Source organism: Lampetra fluviatilis, chromosome 18 (genome assembly GCF_964198595.1).
Source record: "Lampetra fluviatilis chromosome 18, kcLamFluv1.1, whole genome shotgun sequence".
Taxonomy (NCBI): Eukaryota; Metazoa; Chordata; class Hyperoartia; order Petromyzontiformes; family Petromyzontidae; genus Lampetra; species Lampetra fluviatilis.
The window spans coordinates 13,490,418-13,515,563 of record NC_136292.1 but is presented as its reverse complement, the minus strand read 5'-3'; the positions used below and the strand labels follow the sequence as shown (position 1 = coordinate 13,515,563).

Below are 25,146 nucleotides of genomic sequence, written 5' to 3'. Positions count from 1 at the left end.
TTCTCTTAACCGCAGGAGGGTACTTAAAGCACATTTCTGAAGATGCTAATGGCCTACTGAAGGCTGATCTGCCTTTGGCATTGCTATGATTATGGTACTACTATCCTTTTGCCATTGGCCTAACGAACGATGCACTGCCTACAGGAGTTAGGAGGCAGGCACATATTATGGCATCTCTCACATTTCAACCCTCACTCTGCCGCCTTCCCTTGGTGATGGCATCGGGAGATTTATACTCGCCGACAATAACGGCAGCCGTCATTCGCCACGAAGTTCCGGTTGTTACATCACCACAGCGCTAAAGATCATGCGACAGGCCCAGGTATTATGGGTTAACGGACAAGACTGGCAAATTCACCAGCTGTGCTCCCCACTGTGCCAACTTGATATGTGATAGCACTGAGCACTCTGCTCATTGTTGTGAGCATTGCTCCTTCAGCTCCACTGTTGGTAAAAATGTGGGTTTCCTCTCTGTGTGAGCACTTCAAATTGGGTAGAAGTTGGATTTTTTGAAGAACACATTTCAAGTTTAAACTTTAGCTTTTCAACACGAGAAAAAATGCCCTCAAAAGATCCATCAACGCCATCCCCAAAAATGCTGCTTAACAGTTGTGCGCTTCATGCTCGGAAAAAACATATCACGGGTTTGGGAAAGTGACATTTTTGGTGGGGATGTGCCTGCAAGAGCACAGCTCATTACCCTCTGTCATGCAGAACGTGCGCAGGAAAGCGAGCAGCTGGGCTGGTATGGGCTGGTCTCCACAGTGCAGTGCAAACATCGTGGAACTGCAGACAAACACAAACTCAGTTTAACACGCAGTTGGCTTTCGCGACCAATGTTATCCCTAGAGGTTTATTTGTGTTAGATCGCGTCAATATAAATGTGTAGGACAAACAGGAGGATTCCTCCACAAATCTGGCTGTTGCCTGATGAGGCTGGTTATCGTAATTACTGGCGAAACGTCGTATTCGAATTGTAAATGTTGTGGGTTTACTCTCCAACACACCGGTGTGCTGAAGTAGTAACGAATTAGCACGTTTGGTTTGCGTGACAAACCTAACTCATTGGCTGTGCCGTGTGGTGGCGTGTTTAACAACACATTCATTGTTACGTGATCTAACCCAAAAATAAAACCTCGATCATGGAAACAAAAACTCTATCGACCACCACTAAGCTATCACGATCACAACAAAATGTCATAATTTCACAATCGGAGGACACTTGGAAGTCGATCAATACCGAGGGCAGACTTCTTGCTAATAAGGACCTTAGTTTTATCAATATTCAGACAGAAGATATTTAAAATATATGGGTTGACAAAAGAGTCATGGCAGAATGAAAAAACTGTAAACAAATAGAAATGTAAATGTATGGTACTGTTACGTGTACCCATGCATGTTTGGATGTTGGAGTGACCGTGTGGATATGTCCTCATACTGGTAGGAACGAAGTGGACCAGCCTACAATAGATTATATCGTCCGTCCGTCCGACCGTCCGTCCGACCGTGTAGCAACATCGCCCCCTACTGCAAACACTTGGCATGACCCTACAAAAACCTTTAGACTCAGTGACGCTTTCCTGGCTAAACAAGTGTAACATTCTCTTATAATTCCCTCAGATAGCTTTTAATTAACACATTTAAATTAATGAGGCTTTCCTGGCTAAACAAGTGTAACATTCCCTTATAATTCCCTGAGATAGCTTTTAATTAAAACTTTTAAATTCAAATTTTACTCACAGCGCCCTAAAGCCTACAGCTAGACCTAAAGCCTCGAACTACGCCTATCACTCTCCCTTCGTATCGTACCCCCGCGTGTGTGCAAGGGAGTTAATGTTTAACAATGTTACATTCCCTGATGCTTTTAAATAGAAACATTTAAATTTTAAGCTTTTACATAAATAATAAAAACATTTAATTTTAAAATTAACTCACGGCGGCCTAAAGCCTACAGCTAGGCCTAAACCCTAGAACTAGGCCTCACACTCTCCCTTCGTATCGTCCGATTCGGTGTAGCAACATCGCCCCCTACTGCAAATACTTGGCAGGACCCTACAAAAACCGTTAGACTCAGTGGGGCTTTCCTGGCTAAACAAGTGTCATAATACATGTTTATATTCTTTGGTTATTCGTTCCTACCAGCCCACCCCGCAGGGTCCTGTTTAATGTGTGAGAACATATGCAGAGGTGTATCATATATGTGCTTGAGCATGAGTATTGCTGATGTTTATCATTCCACTGCCTTTGCCAGGAAGGCCTTACCAAGTCTCAGGATTATTTTTCAAGAGGGTCCTACAAAGTTTTTTCAGTCAGGGGCCATGTTGCTGTGCGCAATCCCAATTGAGTAATTTGCCTTTCATTTTTCAGCATTGGGATACTTGGGCAATACCCGTAAAATTATTATGGTTTTAGCAAAGGGAGAAAACTGCAGAAGCTGGAGGAAACCCATGCAGAAAAGGGGTAGAACATACAAACTCTACGCAGAGAGGCACCCGAGTCGGGAATGGAACCCAGGCCCATGTTAGTGTGCACGCCGTCTGTGTGCGGGCATTTGCACAGAGGAGCGGTAGTGTAGCGGTTAGCATGCTACGCTACGAACCCGGCGACCCGAGTTCGACTCCCGCTCGTGGTCGACACCAGTGACAATTATGTGAAACGGTCCTGGGCCTCCCCTGGTCGACTCAGCCCCAAATGAGTATCTGGGGCGGTGTGTAAACATCGCCACTGGGAAGACAAAGGCGGCCGGGCGTGGTGTTGACCACCCATCCCCCCCTTGTGTGCCGTGCTGGCCTTCATAGCACTTGCCCCAACAGTCTGTTAAAGACTATACGGGGAACTTTGTTTTTTGTAGTTGCAGAGGAGCTGAAGGTGTGCCTTAACGGAGATGGCCATCCACCCACTCGTAGGTGCTCGCTAACAGCACTTACCCCAACAGTCTGTTAAGGCTACACGGGGGATCTTAAGTCTTTGTGCGCTTGCATGAGCACTCACGCAGGAATCCCTCCGCGCGCCAGGATCTCAGACTTCATGGCATAGAGGCGCTCGCTCTTGCTCACGCCCAGCTTGATCTTGACTCGGTCGTTTGCATTGCCCTCGAAAAAGAAGCCATTGTGGATGACAAAGTCCGCATTGGAGCGGATCCCATAGAAGATGTAAATCTGGGGGTCGAACGACATGCAGGGAAAATGTGACTGGAAAATAAAATCGACATCAACTCAACGCACAAATTTGTTTTGCTTCCCGATTGCTGATCTGATTTGATGCAGTTTCAGTTTCCAGTGAAACGTTGAATCAGATTGCTAAATGTGGCAGCGAAGATTTGCTCTTCAACTCGCCGGAGAGCTGAAGCAACATCCATCGACGCGATAAAACGTTGGACACGTGGAGGGTTTAATGACAACAATTTGGCGCTATCATTACATGGCCTAGAACAAATGTCAAATGATTAAAATCTTTTAAAGGCCGTGGAATCATCATGTACAGTTTATTTTCTTAATTATCAAAGAAAACGTCAGTCTCAAGTATCCATTCAAAAAGGGTTTTGGGCGTCAGTTACTTATAGATATATTTTTTTCCGTGTGAAGAAACCAAACTACCCTGACTTTTTTACGGCAAACATTAAATAAAAAATCCAGTTACAAAGTTACTCAAAATAACTAAGTTACTGCCATCTACTGGCCATTCTCTTAACCGCAGGAGGGTACTTAATGCACATTTCTGAAGATGCTAATGGCCTACTGAAGGCTGATCTGCCTTTGGCATTGCTATGATTATGGTACTACTATCCTTTTGCCATTGGCCTAACAAACGATGCACTGCCTACAGGAGTTAGGAGGCAGGTACATATTGAGGCATCTCTCACATTTCAACCCTCACTCTGCCGCCTTCCCTTGGTGACGGCATCGGGAGATTTATACTCGCCGACAATAACGGCAGCCATCATTCGCCACGAAGTTCCGGTTGTTACATCACCACAGCGCTAAAGATCATGCGACAGGCCCAGGTATTATGGGTTAACGGACAAGACTGGCAAATTCACCAGCTGTGCTCCCCACTGTGCCAACTTGATCCCATAGATCAAGTTGGCACAGTGGGTGGATGGCCATCTCCGTTGAATCAGATTGCTAAATGTGGCAGCGAAGATTTGCTCTTCAACTCGCCGGAGAGCTGAAGCAACATCCATCGACGCGATAAAACGTTGGACACGTGGAGGGTTTCATGACAAAAATTTTGCGCTATCATTACATGGCCTAGAACAAATGTCAAATAATTAACCAACAAGGGTAGTGATCCAATGATGGGTAAATAAAGTGTGCAATACATTTCAGCGCCATGATTGTGAACACCTGCGACTTTGCTACCATGAATACAACTTCAGCGGCTTCACAGCCTCACTGCTGCGGACATCCGCAGCAGCCATGGGTGGCGAAGTCAGAAAGACCGCACGGCAATGACCACCAGCAGAGTGGCAGCGCTGCGATGTTGGACACTTCATTAGTTTCCAAAAAGTCACAAACGTCCAATGCCATTGATATGACCACACCTTAATTCATGTCAACTTGCAATGCGCCAGCGGGCGTTATTCGCTCACTCTCGAAGGGGGAGAACGGAATTAGAGGTGCGAGGAGGAACCATAGACAAGGGGCGAAAGGCAGCAGCCAGGCAGTGAACTGCTGCCAATAATTGTCCAATCTCTGCAGTCCTCTCTCTCTATAATCAGAATCAGAATATTTATTTAGACTGGAGGAATCCAATGAGCTATAAAGCTCTTTTTGACAGATGTCCAGAAGGGGTGGGTAAGTAAGTTACTATAAAAAAAACAGTACAAAAACATTATCGTAGTGCAAAGTACAATAAATGTAAACAAATCACCCAAACACATGCTAATAAAAAAAACATCTCCATCCTATTCTTTGGGTCTATCGGTAAAGCCACGTAGATAGAAAAATAATAACGATATCACGACATTTCGATCGCAACACAAGCAATCGTCATCAGGTGAAAATATAACGGGAGAGCTGCTGAGGCAGGGAGTTATAAAGGTTTGAGATGGGTATAGCCCATGGGTCAGTGGGCGGGGCTAGAGATTAAATTTGCATGTAAATGTAAGATCGGAGAAATCTTGACACACGAAGCTGTTGGGGTGGCCATAACTCGGGTTATAGCACCTTGATGCCCATGGAAAGGGAGATTCACAGCCTTTGTGTGATCCACCAACCCTCGCCTCCACAGTGCCGGATTACAGGCCACGTGCATTGCCAAAACCGCTTCCTGCTGCTGGATGTCGGATTTGTCATAACGCTGACACGTGACTTCAACATCTGGCCTTTGGTCATCCCATTGGTCGCTGACCTCCGGGTGCCATTCCAATGCCCGTCTCTGTCGCCTGCCCTCTTCCAGTGCACTTAGGGTGTCGGATGGTTAACATGCACTCTTGCACTGGGATCAACAGCAAAGCAGGAAATATACTGCAACAGGTGCAATTGTTTTCCGTCAACGGATGAATCTCCTGTAATGTTTGCCCACTTGCACTGCTCAACCTCAGCATTACATATTCACTGCCATCATTGGCGACATCACACATGGTAACCATCACACGTCACTTTGCGTTCGTTAATGGTCAACAGTACTTGAAGCAACAATATGAGCAACGGTTGTCACGTGTGCATAAGTTTATCGAAAAAACGGACGGGCGTCTTTACTCCACGATTTGTTGCCCGACACGGCGTCGCTCGTTCGGCGCGCTCGCGGCGAGCCTGCGCCCTGTGCCATACCTGGTCGCCGGGTTTGAAGTCGCGCAGGGCAACGCACTCGCAGCGGTCATCTTCCATGTTGTAGCCGGTTGTGATCTGGAAGACGGAACACATGGGTTTGTATCTTTTGCCAGCCACAGCCTGATGTAACTGAACATGGGTTGTTACTCTTAAAGCAGAATTTCTACTTGCATGTTTAAGTTTATTTTGTTTGCTACATGATCATGTTCAGCTATCCGTACCGAGTACACACAGCAGCAGCAAAACAAATACAAAAACAACATTGTGCAACTAACAAACCTGCGGTATTCAACGGTCATAAAAACGAAATGCACGCAAATAAAAAAAAACAGTGCGGGTTGTGCTCTGTACCAGCCCATTGGTGTGGTTGCACATGTCCCACACGGGAATGAGAGCCAGGGTGACTCTGGAGGCATCCTCCATTGGGATCTGGTTCTGTCGTGTCATCACTGTAGAGACTGCCCACCTGACACACACAAAGACAAAGACCCCCCCCCCCGTATAGACTTAACAAACTGTTGGGGCAAGTGCTGTTAGCGTGCACCTATGAAGGCTGGCACAGAACACGAGGGGATGGGTGGCCAGCACCACGCCCGGCCACCTTTGTGTTCCGAAGTGGCTATGTTTACACACCGCACCAGATAGTCATTTGAGGCTGAGTTGACCTAGGGGAGGGCGAGGGCCGTTTCAGATATTCGTCATTGGTGTTGGCCATGAGCAGGAATTGAACTCGGGACGTTGGGTTCGTAGCGCAGCGTGCCAACCGCTACACCACCGCTCCACACACCCATACACATGAGATGAACATCATAAAAGGATGTTACGTAAAACCAGAGGTTAATTTACTACATCTGACATGAAGGTTTTTGCAGCCAATATGATGTCTATTTAAGAAGATGGGTTAGGACAAATGGTTATTCTGACTACCAGGATCTTATTCTGACTTTAGATCATGTCCTGAAGATGCTTGGATTGGTTTCAAGCTAGACGTCACGTATCTAATTGCTCAATTTAGTTTTGAGAAATGTCCTTCAACTTACTGGCGAGCTTGTAACGAAAATAATTGGTGCATTCAATTATCGTGCACCACGTGACAATTTAATTTGTTCGGCTGTGTTAGGTGGAGGATTTATGTCCTATGACATAAATTTGGCCAGATCCTTACATGACTTAACCCAAAAATCTATTTTGAATCTTTCTATTACGTATCTTAAACACCATCATGGGCATGGTTCACGCTGGCCAACTGTGATTGTAACTGTACAGAATCAAAAATAAAATGTCATCATCCCTTTGTCAATCCACTGCTGGATGAGGGCATCCCCTTGATGCGTAGGTCGAGAGGCTTATGTGAGCATATTTTACCACGCTGGTGAAGGCGGTAAGCACAATAATGTTTGTTGCTGCACTGGCATCTGCTGCCCCCACGTGGTCCAAGTCGATAGCAAGTTCAAGTCAAGGTCCTGCTGCTTCAATGAGCATTTACAGTGCTAATCTCCCATTATAATGATTATGGTTTCAATTCCTAACGCACCGCACAATGTTCGCTCGCTCTCCTAAGAGGGACATGGCTCAGGGGCGCGACGAGGAACCACAAACGACCAGGAAAGGCAGCATCCGCGCTGTGACCCGGTGCCAAATTAACCCCCAAGTACTGCAGTCCTCAATATATTAAGGTGCTATTGGCCAATAAATTGAGTGTTTGCATGTGGGAAGAAATCGGAGTCCCCGGAGACAACTCACGCGTGCGAGGGGGCAACACTCTATCCTATTCTGATGGAAAAAGAGTCCACATTTGCCTATCTGCTCTCTGCTGGCAAATTTGGTTAGTTACAGGAATGGTTACACAACTATATATTCTACGACTGACTGTAACCCATAATGCAAAATGATTAGAATTGCTACTACTGATAAGAATGGAAAGTTTTTGAAGCTCTGCTCTATAAATATACATTTATTCAAAATGAATTTACTTTGATTAATCTGCATTATTATTCCTTCCGAGTAAAAGATTTTGGCTCTGTAATTAGTTCTTATCCATGCAAATTAGATCTATTTAATATGCATATGTGCATGTGAATTCCATCAAATACATACTAAAACAGTACAAATAGAATTGCCATTGGTAATTCATGCACAACAAAAACAACGCAAGATTTGTGCCAATGCACTTCACAATAATCCATGTTTGTTAGAGGTTAGGCTGCAAAGTAGTTCAATGCCAAAACTCTTGTCATTCAGCCTCCACCACCCGACAAGCCTGTCACGTTTAGAGAAGCTATTATTTAAACGTGCAATTGCATGGATCAATTTCTGACCAATAGAACTCCTCACGGGTGGCATAAATCTTTTCACGCTGGAATTTAACATCAACAAATCGATGCTTCGCTCCAACTCGTGAGAGCTTCATCAGGTAGTGAACTTGGAGGTCATGTGAGGCTGCCTCATCTCCACTGTACCTTCAGTACCCGCAATGACAGCACCAACTGGCGTAGGTCATTCCCGTATATTTGTCTAAAACTAAACGATTTTTTTTTATTTTACAAGGTAAGGCCCACTAAGCTATGTAGCTCCTTTTCAAAAGTGACCTGGCTATCACACATGATAGCTCAACGAAGTGGCTTATCACGTGGACATGTATAGCAGCCACATACTCTATACGCAAGTTGATTTTAAATTTTCAGGGAAAAACCGGAGGGCCCGGAGAAAAATCCACGTGACCACGGGGATAACATGCAAACTCCAAATATACAGGTGTCAGGGTCGCGATCGAACCCACAACCTCCTGTATACCAGGTGAGGCAATTAACATCTCGCCACCGTGGCGCCTCTTCGTTTAAATGTTACTTATTTCAAATGTCTTCAAAGAAATCCATTCAAAATGGAAATTTCAAATGGCTACTTTAACCCATAAGAGGTTTTTTGAGTTAGATCGCGTAAATATTGGTTGCGAAAGCCTACGTGTTAAACGGGCTACATTTAACAAGTGATTTTTTTTACAAAGACCCACCTGTAATCGTCGTACGTGAATGAATCCCTCAGAGGAAGCTTGCTGGCAGCCGGGTGATTCTGAAAATGAAAAAATGACAAAAGTTAAATGTTCCCAATTACCGCAGGAATGATGACATTTATACCGCCGTGTTTCATTTTTCGGTCGACATATTTTGTAACTTTAAATTATTCTACAATGTCTATTTATTCCGTTCCATGTTCCATTCCCTACCACTAAATTTTGACTTAAAACTTTCGTGACTGCAGAAATTCATATTCTTTGGTTCTTTCGGTAAAGTCACGTAGATTAAAAAATAAAGTGAATAAAAATATCACGACGTTTCGATCGCAACACAAGCGGTCGTCATCAGGACCGCTGATGACGACCGTCGTGATATTTTTATTAACTTTATTTGTATTGTTTCTATCTACGTGACTTTACCGAAAGAACCAAAGAATATGAATCCCTACCACTAATAAAAAGTCAAACAGATGTAAGAAATTAGCAAGGCTGTAGAGCTCTCCAAACGTAGAAGTTTGAAGGGACCAGTTTATATTTCGTGGATGTAATGAATTTCTGAGGCAACCAGAGTGGTCTGAAAAGCAGATGTGTTTAATAGTCAAGTCCACTAATTTCCTGCTCAAATGAGCACCGAGGGCGGTGCCCATCTGCAATTTACCGCCCCAAGCCAGTGGTGAAAATTCCACAAGCCTATGGCAGGAGCGAGTTCATCCATAGGACAACAGCTGGTAACTTCCCTACAGAATAGTATTCATAAACTTGACCCTGCAGGGATGATGGGATGAGTCAACCCCCAAGATTTTTACGAGAAATCGTCGGATTACGAGTCGCTAGCTCGACCCGGTGAGCTTCACTGCGATTAATAAAAGTGTAGAATTACTAACAGAATCGTGTCTATACGGCAAAACGTCCCACAAACACTTTCAGACGTGGGATAATTTATTAACAAAAAAGTTTTTTTATAAAAACAAATGAGACCAAAACCAAATCACAGTTTGGACCCACACGGGTGCAAGTCTCACCTGCATGAGGCGGTAGAAGTAGGCGTACTGGCGAGCGATGCTCTTGTACTGAGCAAGCACGTCAGGGAGCGCCTGCGTGGCTCGGAAGTACGCCAGCTCATCGGCCTGGCAGTATAACGGAGTGTCGTAGGTGGATGGGAGCGAGCGAATATAAGGCTGCCAGAAAGAAGAGGGGTTGGCACGTTCGCACAGCAACTGCAGCGCCAGTGCCACGTTCCCCATCGCCTGCATGACGCGGTCTTCTGCCAGCAGGGGACCTGGGCGCACGCGAGGGCAACACGGGCACACGTGGAGGTGCATACACGTGCCAATAAGCACAGGGACCTAACAGAGAGATGAGGAAACTCAAACAAAGCGAAGACATCATTCGTCTCATCCAGACTGTGTTCAGCCACCACGCTGCAGGTCACAACACTTCTCCGCATCTTCCCTCGCACTTCTCCACTTTGGAATTGCCTCCCATTATCGTCCCGTTTACAAAAGCTATTATAACTTTGCTCAATGAAAAATAAAACGTGTTAAGTTTTATCCTGAACAACCTTCATCATGCTATTTGTTGCCGGTCATTTGAGGTTTTTGGCCCATGCTCAGCAACCCCGATTAAAAATTATAATGAGGTCTCCTAATTACCTTAGCCATGCCGGAGACGACAGAGCTTACCGAGAACAGAGGACTTCACAGATTCAGCCGTCATCATCATTCGGCGTGGGATCCACAGGAACAACTCGTCCGCCTGTGCGAGGCGCGCACACACGCATGCACACACACAAACATGTTCACGCACAGGCAAAACCCCGTAGCCAGACGCGCACACACTGGAGACGTAACAAAACAACAACGTTTCAGTCCACCTGTGAGATGCATTTGAACATCTCACATATGAACATCTCACTTATGAACACAGATAGGTGCACCGCATATGACAGCAAGCTACATGTACATCCACCTCTTTTATTACAACAATGCTATGAGAAATAGTATAAATTATATTGAACAATGTTTCGTATACAATGTAATGAACAAACGTGGTTGTTTTTATTGCTTTGTTTGTGAATGTGCGGGCATACGAGTCTCTGCAAATGAGGCATGTAAGTAAGACTGTCCGTAAAGCACGGCACCTTCCTTCATGATAGCCTTGCGCTATAAGAATTCCGCAAATCGCAAATGTACTAAATTACTATTACTCTTTGGTTCTTTCGGTAAAGTCACATACAAAATCAAATCAAATTACTACTATAATAGCCCAGAAATGTGTGTAACGCGCGTGACGTCACTCCACATGCCGCACCCCTGCCCCCCCCCGTCATTAATAATAAAATAATCATGAGCGGGTGCATTTTTACACTCACGCGGAAGAAGGTCGAGCGTAAAGATATTTATTTTTCGCAAAGTCGCTTCAAATATGACGTTTCTTTACAGAAAGTGACGGTAAAAAAGAAATATATGCAGCACAGTGCTACATTTGTATGTGACGTCACTGCAAAAGAGCCCCCCCCCCAAAATCAATACCATCATAAGCAAGACTTTTTTTATGCAAATTCGCTTTAAATGTTACGTTTCTTTATTTAAAGTTAATCAAATAAATAATTCTACGCAGCAACAAAGTGTATTTGGTGTCTTTATTTATTTCTTCAGCACTTTAAACAAAAGGTAAGTCTAATATTTTTGCTTCTAAATTATGATAAAATATATACATTTCTCTGTGATTTTCCAGACATTTAATCGAATAAAAATGTATTACAACCCTAGCGAGCGAAAGCAGAAGAAAATAAAGTATCAGAGCAGTGATTTTGAACTAATTGAAGGCGAGTTTTAAATGCAGTGCTACAGTGACATGAAGTGAGGTGTTTTATGACAGAGTTTGTGCAATAATCACTGCCATTAATACAGTGCTACAGTGAAATTCAGTGTAGTGTTTGATGACAGTATTTCGTGTAAGATTCACTGCCATTAAATTTACACAAGATACAATTATACTCTGCTCAATTTTTTCGTAAATATTACAGCTTCCGTCCTAGGACGGGCAAAAGGCTAGTAATAATAGAATACGACGTTTCGCTTGCAAGCAACCATCATCAGGTAAGAATTAATGATAAAACACAGACACGGAAACAGCATAGGCAGACACACATGCAGAGAGAGCCACACACAAAGACACAGAGCGAGACACACACCAAGACAAACAGAAGGACAACGACTCTGTGCCGAGGCCTTAAATAGAGGGGGGAGGGGCCGGGGCAGAGAGAGGACTGGGGAGGCGGGACCAGCTGACAAACGAGGGGACAAGGAGGGAGCAGCGTGGAATTCTGGATCACAGTGGCCGGAGGAGAGACAATGGTTTAGAGCAAGAAAATCGAAAGTTTGAGAAAGCTAATTTAGTAAAATTAAGACGTGTAATGCATTGCAACACAGAGGGTCGGTTAACACACAGTTAACACATAGCCTGGTTGATTAACGTTATTCCAAAGATTGCTAAATTCGAAGAAAAGTGTGATCAAACACAGACACGGAAACAGCATAGGCAGACCCAGAAGCAGAAAGAGAGACACAACACAAAGACACACCGAGCAAGAAATAGGAAGTTTGACAACAAATTTAGCAAAATTAGAGAGTGTAATGTAATGCAACGCAGAGAGTCGGCTAACACACAGTTAACGCATAGCCTGGTTGATTAACGTTCTCCCAAAGATTGCTAAATTAGAAGTAAAGTGTGAGTTGTGAGTAAACCCTCCCCGTAGAGGTGGTTCAAACTAGATTCAAATTACTATTAATATTACATTTCTGGACTTTGTCAGAAATAACAGAAGGTGTACTTATCCAGCAGTCAATTCAACTATAAAAAAACTAAACTATTATTATTTGTATTCTTTGGGTCTTTCGGTAAAGCCACGTAGATAGAAAAATAATAATAATAATAAATATCACGACGATTCGATCGCAACATAAGCAATCGTCATCAGGCCAAATACTCTAAACGCATGTTGATACTAAACGTGTATGGAAAAACCAGAGGACCCGGAGAAAAATCCACGTGACCACAGGGAGAAGATGGACACTCCAAATATACAGCTGGCGTCAGGGTCGGGAATCGAACCCATGACCTCCTGCATACCAGGCAAGGGAGTTCACATCTTGCCACCGCGGTGCCCCTAAAATAAATCATCTTGAAACTTAATTTCTGTAAGGTGTAAAAGCTTGCACAAACACACGTGAGTATACACAGGTGGGGGGTCTGTCACACACCTTGATGTCTCTCTTGGCTTTCAGGCCATAGCCTTCATCAGCAAACGTCTCAATTTCCACGCCCTCTGCCATGATGCCATTTCCCACAGCCCAGCTCATGAACTCTTCAAAGGACTCATCACGACTACCAGCATACACCACCGACAGACCTGTGTAAAAATATTGAAACACAGATATGTGATTTACTGTTATGTTGCCCGTGATATCAGCGTCCATAACTGGACCACAGCAGCGGTGGAGTCTCGCATTTAGTCCCTCGCATTCACATGAGGCACAACAGGTAGAAATACACAAACAAGTTAGAATCGTTGATATAAAGATACTCTTTCCTATGATATTTGACATGTCTCGTTGTTGGATGTGTTTCATATCATATTAGTTATGCAGGAATGCACATTACATAAAAAATGTAATTGCCATGAGGTCCCGTGGTATAAATTAGAGACTCCAACCCGACCTCTCTGGCCTCTCTATTTACGAGCTATGAAGAAGGGCCATTACCCGAAACGTTGCCGTTTATATATTTTAACTTTTAAAACCACAACACATTATTGCCAAATGTGTTTGAGTTTTTTTTAAATAAATAAAAATGAATACTGCAGTAATTTGGGGCATTGGCAAATACAATTTTAGGCAAAAAGTATAAAGTTCAGTACGCGTACCAAAAGAACGAGCGTCACGCGTGCTTGTGCACACTCACCCTTCTGCTTCTTGCGAATCTTCTCAACGAGAACACGGATCTGCAGGTACTCGTCCCACTCCTTGCCAGGTGCTGGAGGGGGACCGCTGCACACTGGGAGCAGGCAAAATACGGAGGGCGGAAAATTTAGGAGGCACTTCTGTAGTTTGTCATTTCCACAATGAGACATATGCCATTGAGGAAGGCGTGTAAATAACGTGGCAACACGCTCGTGCAACCAATCGCCAGTAGTTGTTTTACTTAGGTGCGTCAATTCACGTTTTCAGCTTAAGCATCCAACGAGACTGCATGGGGCCCAATTCAGGAACAGGGCTCTTTCTTGCTTTGAGGAAGTCTCACGGCAGGATCTTTCACAAAAAGCCATTGCACTTAATTCGCAGCCGCATTTTGGCTTCGTTCTGCCCCCACAGTATATGCAGAGCACTGTGCATTTGTCGAGTAACACCAACCGATTGTAAGCATGTCAGACACGCACACATACACTGATGTGCGCGTGTGTACATGCACTTTGCGAAACAGTTGTAAACCAAATGGGACCTTTTGCCAATATGAAAGTGGAAAAAAGGTCCCATTTTGTAGCTGCTCACCCCAAGCTATAAATGCTCTGATAGTGCATTGTCTTTGTCCTGTTCACCTTTTGGCGATCTCTGATCTGACACTGGTGAGACCAGGCCCTAAAGAAGGCTGTCTAGTGTGTAGGCCAATCAGTTTCAAAGACAATGCATATATTATCAGAGCATATTTGTTTGCATGTTCACCACAAGTACGTGTGGTTAATGCAGACTTGATTCCTCGCAAAAGGTTTCTGATTGGTGTTTAACATCTTAACACCTCCTGTTTAATTGCTAGAAAGGGTAAAACCTATTCTTACTTATGGGAACCTCATTTGCCAGTAAAAATATGATAATTGGTTTTTTGCCATTCTATCTGGCAACAAAACTGACATCTTTTTACAAGGAGTCATGTTTGCATAGACCGCAATACCTGCAGTCATAATACAAACAAAAGACATAACTCTGATAATGTGCTAAGTGGGCTTTACCTGGAAAAATAAAAAAAGTTTTATTTTTTGTGATGTTCTTACCTTTCCTATACTTTTCACTCCTATTATGTTTTTGTATTGTTTGTCTGAGTTGTAACTTTCTTACCCCATGCTCCTACTGGACATCAGTGAAAAAGAGCTTCATAGCTCATCAGATTCCTTCTACAGTATAAATAAATATTCTGATTCGCTTGCAGGCTGATGTCGAGGCACCTCGTGTCGGCATGGGAACAGCTGTTACTGGGGGTGCCCTTAGAATGTTTTGGGATGTGACTTAAGGCGCTTTGAGTTGCTGAGCCATTCCACGTGTCACATCTACTCGGGTGGTGTGCATGGGCGAAAAGGCTCACTCTGCAGCAGCTCCGCGATGAGTCCCATCATCTCCTTGCCACTGGGAGAGGCGCTCACTCCCGCACCACCTGTCACCTTCTGGGTCTTGACACGACTTTTCTTACCCATATTGCCGGATGGGAATCTGCGCACGCACACACAAATACACACAAGGGTACACACAAACACGCAAGAATATAAATAGCATTGTACTTGCTGCAACAAGTACACTTGCATTAGTCTGTGGGTAGGGGGCAATGGTTGCTGTGCGAGTAATTTGTGGGTACATTTTCAAATGTTTGCAAATTTGAACTGAGATGGACAGTGTGCTTTTTTAATTTGCGATTATAAAAAGCAAAACTTGGCAGAACCCTCGTGAAAGAGTCACAAGACTGAGTGAGGCTTTCCTGGGTAAACGAGCAAAATCGCATGGGAACAGCTGTACCAATACCCACCACTAAGTGACGGTAACGTCACCACGGTGCCTGTGCCAGGCCAGGTGCACTTTGAGGCAGTTTCCTGTTTTGAGGCAGGAAACAGCCGTACGTACACACACACACGTGTGCACCTAAGACATCAGCAGCAGCACCACTGCACATTCTCATTGACTTACAAAGATCCCCCTAAAGCCTGAACAGACTGTAGGGGTCAGTGCTGTTAGTGAGTACCTATGAAGGCCAGCACAGCACACGAGGGGGTGGGTGGCCATTGCCTCCCCAGCGGTGATGTTTTTACACATCACGCCAAATACTCATTTGAGGCTGAGTCGACCTCAGGAAGGTTCAGGACCGATTGAGATAATCGTCGCTGGTGTTGGCTGTGAGCGGGGAATCGAACTCGGGTCACCGGGTTTCGAAGCGCAGTATGCTAACCGTTGCACTGCCGCTCCCCATATATGCACATACATATACACACGTACATTCCGACACGCGCACACAGATCTCCCAGTTCTGTTGGTGACCACCAACTGAGGGCAGAACTCATGTGTGTTAGGGGCAGCGGTAGTGGGGGGGGGGGTAGAGTGCCGTGTAGAAGCCTGGCAGCGCCACCTGTGACGCTCGTCTAAGATTTCTGGAGCCAGCTGTGCTGTCTTTTCAGGAGGTGACAGGGCAGCTGTGGAACTGGCTGACGGTACGGATGTCTCCCAGCACAATTATGTGAAGCCTAGGTTTGGCTCAATCCACCTTCATCATCCCCTCTGGGTAGCATGCCACGGTGTAGCGGTGATCACGCCGGACTCGCAATCCAGAGGTTGCCGGTGCGATTCCATCTCCCGGCGCGGCAGTTAAAAACAATGGCGCACGTTTTTCAAATTCCCCTACTGCTGTCCACCCAGCCAGTATAACATGGGTAGGTCACAAGTTAGTAAATCGGCAGGTCACGTGGCGTGTGGAAAAGTGTGGGTATACCCACCTCATCCACCACATCTGGTCAACGTGGAAGAGTAGACCAAATACCCTAAAGCAGGGGTCTCAAACTCAAATTACCTGGGGGCCGCTGGAGGCAGTATCTGGGTGAGGCTGGGCCGCATCAGGTATTTCACAAAAAAAACTTTGCTAAAAAAATCCAAACTTCTCAAATGTCATTACTAACAGTTATTTAACTTCAATGGGTTATTTTGAACATGAATAGAATATTGAAGAACATGAACGGTTCTTCTGAACATGGCTTTTCTTGCCTACTTCTTGCTGCCAGAGACCTGGCAGCGCTTCCTCTCACATAGCTGAGCCACATTTGGCTTGAGGGAGGAAGCAGTTGAGACCCTCAGTATGGCTTGAAGATGATCATCAGTAAGTCTGGACCTGTACTTGGACGTATTGAAGTTCAAGGTGGAGAAGAGCTTTTCACACAAATATGTGCTCCCAAAAAGGCACATGGTCCGCTTGAACATTCGGGAAAGCTCAGGGAAGCTGGGGTTCAATTCTCGCAAAAATTGCCCAAGCTTGTCTTCTTTTCCACTCACCTCCCTGAACTTGGCTTTGAGGTCAGAGTTGCACTGCAGGTCAATGAGCTCCATTTGAAGCACAGGAGGGGCATCTTGCACATCAAAGGAGAAGGGATCCGCAAAAATTTGAAAAGTGGCTCTGTGCGTCTTGAAGTCTGCAAATCTGTGATCAAATTCCTCCTGTAGCTTCAAAATGGCATCAACATACTTCTCACCACTGAATGGTGTGCCTGCATTCAGGATTGCCTTGCATGCTGGGAAATGGCAAAGGTTTGTCTGAGAGAGCTGGGCTTTCCATAACACAAGTTTTTTGGAGAATGCTCTCACGTTGTCATAGGCAGCACTGACGAGCTGCCCCTGGCCTTGTAACTTCTTGTTCAGTACATTCAGCTCATGCGTGATGTCAACAAGAAAAGCTAAGTCCATGAGCCATTTGGGATCACTTAGCACAGGAACAGCCACCCCATCCTTCTCCATGAAGGCTTTCACTTCTGCTCTCAACTCAAAAAATCTCTTCAAGACGTTTCCCCTGCTGAGCCAATGTACCTCGGTGAAGTAGAGCACATCCTCATATTCTGACTCCATTTCCTCTAAAAAAAGTACGGAACATCCGGTGCTTTAAGCCCCTGGATCTGATTTGGTTGATGCATTTCACAACAACAGACATCACATTGTCAAACTTCAGGCATTTGCTGCAAATTACCTGCTGATGGATGATGCAGTGCAGAACAATGGCCTCCTCCACACCCTCCTCTTCTAGTTTTCTTTGAACAAGTGCCACCAGTCCATTTTTCCTCCCTATCATTGATGGCGCTTCATCGGTTGTTATTCCAACAAACTTCTTCCATGGCAAACCGGCATTCACAATGGCATCACACAGCTGGCAAAATATCTCCTGAGCGGTGGTGTGGCCATGCATTGGAATTACTGTGAGGAACGCTTCCATCACTTCAAAATTGTCATCAACACCACGGACATATATTGTGAGCTGAGTAGTGTCAGTGATGTCTGAACTGTCGTCAAGAGCGACTGAGTATGCATTGACAAATTTGGCTTTCTCACGCAGTTGATCATAAATGTCACTTGACAGGTCAGAAATGCGCTCTGCCACGGTGTTAGCAGAAAGGCTGATGTTGCTAAACTGACCTTTCTTTTCCGGACAAACTATGCTTGCAGCCTTGTAAGATGCACTTTTTGATAAACTCGCCTTCTGTGAATGGCTTTCCTGCCTTAGCAATCATCTCACTAACCACGTAGCTTACTTCGACTGCTGCATTATTCTCTTTGGTTGCTTTCTTGAAGACATTTTGTTGCCTCAGTAGACATGTTTTAAGATTGGCAACCCGGTTGGCTCTCTCATCTCCCTGGTATTTTGCATACTCCTCAGCATGTCTAGTTGAGTAATGACGTTTGAGGTTTTATTCCTTGTGCACCGCAACTTTTTCTGTACAAATAAGACACGTCGGCGTGCTCATGTGCTCAACAAAGAAATATTGCATCTCCCACTTTTCCTGAAATTGTCTGTACTCGTCACCAACCTTTCTCTTCACTGCAGGCTTTGAAAAAGACATGATTGGGGCTATGTGACAAGATATATATTCATTCCACTTGCTGTCGCTCACGCAATAAAGTTTCAGTCAAGTGTTTAGCCAACCAGCGACGCACGGAGACGTAATTTCTGCAAATGCACGTCATTTCCGCTTTTTCCGGTAACAACAGATGCGTATATTATGGGGGGAGGAGGGTAATGCGTTCCCATCAGATTTCGTCCCCACACCCCAGTCACAGGCAGACACAGCTGTAGCGGCTGCTACTATACACGCTTCTCTGTTCAAAGCACGGGGATCTGAGCCGGGATGAGCTGTGGATCTGCGCTTTGACGCGCTCCGGTGCGCGCACAGTGGAGAGCCAAAAGAGGGAGAGGAGAAGACTATATGAGGCAGCGTCATTGTGTGACCACGGGGTTCAAATGCTGCTGGCCACTGTCGGGGCTTTCGCTGCCTTCAGTCACATCATCATATTTTTCTATACATTTTTGTGCTTACTTTGTGCCGGCGTGTTGGCTTGCCTGCGTTCCGGGACTTATTTGAGCAGATCCGGTACCTCTCGTATCGAAAAAAATATGAATATTAAAAAAAGTTTTTTAAGAAATGATTAAAATTAAATATAACAATATAATGTAATCACTCGAAAATGACGGAGCCCCTGTTGACATCGGTGGATGAATTACTAATTTGTGGCCACGCAATAACAAGATAATCTAACAAGTTATATATAAAGCTTTCTTAACAACAGCATCACAATTTCATAAAATAACAAATGCAGACTTCTAAGATGAACCAAAATAATTATGCACATCGTCATGTACAGTCTGTGGCTCGGTGCGTAAATGTCACCACCAGAGGATGAGGGAATTAAAATCATTAAAATTCATCCACACATATCAGGTGTAAATAATAATGTAAAACAGCCCAGACTGTAAAATGTAGATATTAGCTCAATGACATGTTATAAACTGCTGCGGTTTAGAATAATCCGTCTGCCTAAAGGAGCCGTGGTGTCCCTTGAATTTTTCCTTCAATTTAACAAATTGTGTGTGTTCCGTTCGTTTTCTCCGCTGGACACAGAAGTTGCCTTTGCTCAAGATGCCACTTTATTAATCACTGACACAAAGACTGATACCGTCACTGCAGTATAGCCTAAATAAGTCCCACTGCATTGTAAGTGGCATGTGTGTGCTGTTTTAAGCATCGTTTTATGTGCGTTCCGGGACCTGTGCTCGTCGTACCTGCGCTGTCATATGTACTTAGCGTTCCGGCACCTTGTGATTTACAAATGAAGCACTGGATACATCATGACCTGCGCGAAAGAGGGCGGAAAACTATGAATTTCACCCTCCTGCTCTCCGCACTTCCAAAGCCACTCTTTTCTCTCCCGGCTGTCTCTCTCACTCACTCTCACACGTACACAAACACACACACACACGACCCCGCCCCCCATGTCACTCACATGCATGCCGCATTCACTGGACAGGCACACAGTAGGAAACCAGAACATCATAACATTGTCCCACACAGCAGCTAACAGCGAGGTTGCTATAATATAAAACTCGCGGGCCGCACTAACATTAAACTTTCATATTAAGGTGGGGGCCACAAAATATCGTCCCGCGGGCCGCAATTGGCCCGCGGGCCGCGAGTTTGAGAGCCCTGCCCTAAAGAGTTCGCTCCAACAGAGGCCTTTCCATCAGCGGCCGTGCACGCAATGGGCACCCAGTGGTGGGCAACCATTTGCGATGAGACTGAGAGCGGACCTTGATAGCAGGGTGTTGATAAGTACGGTAATGTGCTAAAGGATACAAAGCTAGACAGAGCGACACGACAGGAGCAGACTTTAGAGGTCTCTATGGCCGTGCCATGCTGGAGGTGGGTGACAGCTGCAGCACACATTACTGGTAGTTACCCACGTTGTGCAAGTCACTGAATTTGGCTGGAAGGAAGCGATCTCTTGTTCGCATGAATATTAGTAAACTGGACTGCCTCCCACGTGTAGCCCAAAAAGGCCGCCATGGCACACGTGGGGGTATTGCAAGCAAAACCATGCCCGGCTACCTTTGTCTCCCGAGTGCTGATGTTTATACACCACACCAGGTACTCATTTAAGGCTGAGTCGACCTAGGGGAGGCCCAGGACTGGTTCAAACGTTTGCCGTTATTGGTCGTGAGCAGGAATCTAGCATGCGTCGCCATAATGGTAGAGCAATGCGCTAACCATTGCGCTACCACTCCCCCTTATATATAAACGAATACAAGCGATTGTGTCGTTGTTTTCTGTGGTTGTGTCGAACTCGGACCAGAGGGGGTACTCGCCTATGGACGTCTGTCAGTTCCCCATCATTGGTTCAAGCAAGGGTGACCGACTGCCTGTGCTATTCGCAAACACCTATAAAGGCCGGCACGGTACACGAGGGGGTGGGTGGCCAGCACCACGCCCGACCGTCGTTGTCTCCCCAGTGGCGATGTTTACACACCACACCAGGTACTCATTTGAGGCCGAGTCAACCTAGGGGAGGCCCAAGCCCGTGCAGATAATCGTCACTGGTGGTGGCCGTGAGTGGGAATCGAATTTGGGTCGCCCGGTCCAGTGCAACGCTGACCGCTACACAAACGCATCCCCACATATGCACACACGTGTGTACATATCGGCAGTAAGATTGCCATATGCAGTACACATGTATTGCATATTTTGAACTGTATATACTCTTTAATGCTTTGTGTATCTACAATTTTACTGATGTAATGTTTACTTGTGAAGCGCTCTTTGACGTTATTGTGAAGGGTGCAATTTTAAATAAAGTTGCTTGATATATATGCCCAAAAGTCGGACCGCGCCCTCGATTTGTGCCACTCGCATTGACTGTTTTCACAACCATTCTGGAACATCTCCATACTTTGCAGGTCATTTGCAGGACGTGCTTTGTTCTACACGGGCCCAGGAGGACGGCTTCATTCTAAACGCGTAGGAGCACACACACACATAAAGTTGGCCAAGTACCATTTATGTGTGTCAGCTGGATCAGAGCCAACATGGTTGGCCACCACTGCGGGTGGGAATTGCACCATGACATAATGATTCTGCAGTGGGAAACCTTTGCCCAAACCCAGCTTAGCTCACATTGGCAAAGCAAATTTGCACTTGGCTTATAAAGAGGAAGGATTTTCCTGCTGGGTGAATCAATGCCGATGTGGGTTTTTCCTCTTGGATCTTTCTGGATCCGGATCTATGGACCTGGAATCCATTCGCGTGAGTCTCAACGGAATCGCAGCAGGGTGACAGGCAAGCAGGGAACCAACAGCAGGAACCCATGATACGCAGAATGAAAAACATGAATCGGAGTGTGCATCTATATGCATACAACAGTAATACTGTTTGTGTTAATAAGAAAACTTTTATATGCTTGTGGATCCAACGTAATGTTAATTCTGGTTACTGGCCAGCTGATATCGAGGACCACAACTCAATGCCCTGGAACCAGTGTAGAACCAGTCCAATTCCAGAAAAGCATTTCAATGCAAATTCTAGCCACGAGGAATTGGGCTGCAGTACCATTGTAGCCAGCTGGATTTGGTGATGCTTAGATATCCAGAACCAACGCTGACCGATCCCAGCTATGCAATAAAATCACAGTAGAATACCATTCTATTGTACACATCTCCTGTGGCAGAATCACTCGTAGAATCACATTAATTTTAAGGTAGATTTTAGCACGGTATCACCCACAGAAGAACCGTAAATCCTGCAGAAACCGTCTGGGGTTTAGTTGTAGGAATTGAGTGTAATGGCTACATAAATCTGCCAGCTCTATTTGCTGCAGGCCTAGGATCGAATTACTTGGAGGCAGAGTTGGTGGATCTTGCCGACAGCTCACAATCTGGGACAGTAAAGTGTTTTACAGAAGGCAGAACAGCAAGCAGGATGTTGCCCTATCTTCATGGTGTTTTTGTTATCCCTTCACATGGCAGTTTTCTCCACTCCGGATTCATCCCACATGAAAATAGTCAAACAATAAAGCGAGTGGCTCGCAATTTCAAGGTTGCGAGTTCACATCCGAGTTGGGGGTTGACGCAGCCCATCATCCCTCTGGGGTAGATCGAATGAGTACCACTTGTGGAGGGGTCAACAATGGTTGTCCTGTGGAGGCTCGTCCCCATCATAGGAACAAGGAATGTCTACGACTGGCTCAGGGCTACAAACAGATGAGCACCACTTCAATGCTTATTTGAGTAGATCACTTGGATTTTTTTAATGTATTACACCGACACATTGTTAAAAAAACACATTCGCCCCGCTCCACGTGTGAAGCTGAAATTCAACTCTTGGGTGCAGTAGTAGGTGCAGTTTACCGAAGCGTCGTCATTTGATACCACGTTGCACTCTAGGATTGAGGCTATACATAGCTTGCGAGAAACAAGATGATGCCGTGCCGATCGACCGCGCCATGCCGTACTAAACCATGTCTAAACAAACTTCACTTGCTTCTAATACTACAGATTACAAGCAGAGGACTGAAAGGGCTACAATGCAAAGCAGGGTACAGCAAACCAGGGTACCACAAAGAACATATTTGAAATTCAAGGAGACTTTCATCAATGAACTAACATTATAAAAGGACTCAAGTGTCATACACGCGCTGGTTCCATTTGCACATGATGTGTGCAGCACCACAACCCGGAGACTGTAAATTAACATCATAATGTACTGGTCCATTTTCCCTGCCATGCAGTGCGATTGGACTCCACCCAGTGACAACCCGAGCCATCCTTTGGCCTTGTGGTGACAAGGGCACCAGCGCACGCGAACAGGAGAAACACTGTGCAGAGCCGGGAGCAGAAACTGTCCTAAATGCCAAACTCAGCCGCAGGCGAACTTTTGACCACCTGCTGCACCGCACCGTGCCAGCCATCACTGTGGCCAGCCATCCCTGGGGTCCAACCTGCGTCACGTCACAATTGTGCCTCAATATCCCTTCCGTGGCCTGCTCAACACAGGCACCACGGCGGCGCGACACGGGCCGTGAAGCAAGTCGCTACAAGCTTCCACCCAAAACTGTAGCGGCCAAACAGCGGTGGAGCAAATGCCTCAGCCACTGCAAGCATCATGGTGTTCACATGGGGGACGATAAGATCCCTTACAACACATGGGTGACACTGAACACTACTACTACATGGGTGACTCCGAGACCACTACTTACACCACCACCACATAGGTGACACTGAACACCACATGGGCGAGGGTTGACCACGTCTGCTCACACCACAGTGGCACCTTCAGCAGTGTCCTGCACGGACGCGAATCGCACTGCGAGAGGAGACCCCCGGGTAGATAGGGAGACGCGGTGAGACAGAGATAAGAAGACACGGGGAGACAGGGAGACACGGGGAGACAGCGAGACACGGGGACTCAGAAAGACACGGGAACTCAGAGCCAGGGAGACACGGGGAGACATGGAGACACGGGGAGACAGAGCCAGGCAGACAAGAGGAGACACGAGGAGACAGCCACAGGAGGAGGGGGGCCCGTATGGCCCCGCGTGACCCATCCCCCGGCGTCCAGGCCTCGTCTATCACGGCGCCGCCGCGCCACCTTCCCGGTTCGCGTGGCGAGCGAGAGACGCGGTGAGAGCGAGGCGAGAGACGCCACACAGAGAGAAGAGAGGGCGCAGCCGGGAGTGGGAGTCGCGGCGCCGCATTACCGAGCAGCGGCAGCAGTAGCGGCGGCTGTAGCTGTCGTAGCAGCAGCGGCGATAGCGGCACTGTATCTGTCGCACTGTATCACTGGGGTCGCACCTCGGACCCGGGGCGCGGGGCGGGGCCGGGGGGAGGGGTGGGGGCGTGGTCCGGGGGAGGGGCGGGGCTGGAATAAAGAGCGGGGGCTGGGTACCCGAACTCGTGTAACCCGCCCCCTCCTCTCCCCCCAGCCCCGCCCCTCCCCCGGCCCCGCCCCTCACATTCCCCACTACGCATGCGCAGTGCGGCATCGTCTCCCATGGCCGCCCGTGAGATTTTAGCGGTTCTGCGCTGGCGGGTCACGGGAAAAATCGATGGAAACGATTACGGTTTAATCGGTTCGAAACCGGTTTTGGTTACTGTTACCCACGCTTACGGTTAATCGTTTAAATAAAGGTGGTAAAAAGCAATTCGATTTTTTTTAAACAACTCATGTTAAAAAAATTCGTTAAACAACAAATGTTAAAAAAATTCGTTAAACACTTACGAACATAATCATAATCGTAAGTCGAACGGTTGGTAAGTAGGCACTGCGCATATAGTCAGTGTTATGGAAGTATTATTAAACTCATACATAGTGTACCTTTCTACGTAACACTTTAAAATAATAGTTTAGTAAATTAAACAAAGTACAATAACGTGAATATACAAAAATTGGGTTTTCACTTCCCTTGAGTCCTGATGTTGGCTTGCTTGTCGGAAGGGTCGTAATTAGTAACCACGATTGCACACACAAAGACAAAGACACCAACGACAACCATCCCCCCTTGTAGCCTTCACAGACTGGGGGCA

At 46.0% G+C, this 25,146-nt stretch overlaps 1 protein-coding gene across 2 annotated transcripts in view; it reads right to left on the bottom strand.

The window, feature by feature from the left end:
- Positions 1 to 24,436, bottom strand: part of SETD3 (SET domain containing 3, actin N3(tau)-histidine methyltransferase) — a 35,431-nt gene extending 10,995 nt beyond the window's left edge. Inside the window, exons 1-12 of one of the 2 annotated variants that reach the window (XM_078864667.1) lie at positions 24,321 to 24,407; positions 19,858 to 19,928; positions 15,145 to 15,269; positions 13,753 to 13,845; positions 13,053 to 13,201; positions 10,470 to 10,542; positions 9,810 to 10,066; positions 8,785 to 8,843; positions 6,126 to 6,240; positions 5,775 to 5,849; positions 2,992 to 3,158; positions 701 to 786 (exon numbers count right to left, since the gene is read on the bottom strand). In XM_078864667.1, the coding sequence (XP_078720793.1) occupies positions 701 to 786; positions 2,992 to 3,158; positions 5,775 to 5,849; positions 6,126 to 6,240; positions 8,785 to 8,843; positions 9,810 to 10,066; positions 10,470 to 10,542; positions 13,053 to 13,201; positions 13,753 to 13,845; positions 15,145 to 15,253 (1,183 nt within the window). In that variant the 5' untranslated portion in view covers positions 15,254 to 15,269; positions 19,858 to 19,928; positions 24,321 to 24,407. Of the gene's footprint in view, positions 1 to 700; positions 787 to 2,991; positions 3,159 to 5,774; positions 5,850 to 6,125; positions 6,241 to 8,784; positions 8,844 to 9,809; positions 10,067 to 10,469; positions 10,543 to 13,052; positions 13,202 to 13,752; positions 13,846 to 15,144; positions 15,270 to 19,857; positions 19,929 to 24,320 lie in introns of both variants that reach the window. The other variant, XM_078864666.1, reaches the window with a different exon arrangement.
- Positions 24,437 to 25,146: the final 710 nt, after the last annotated feature.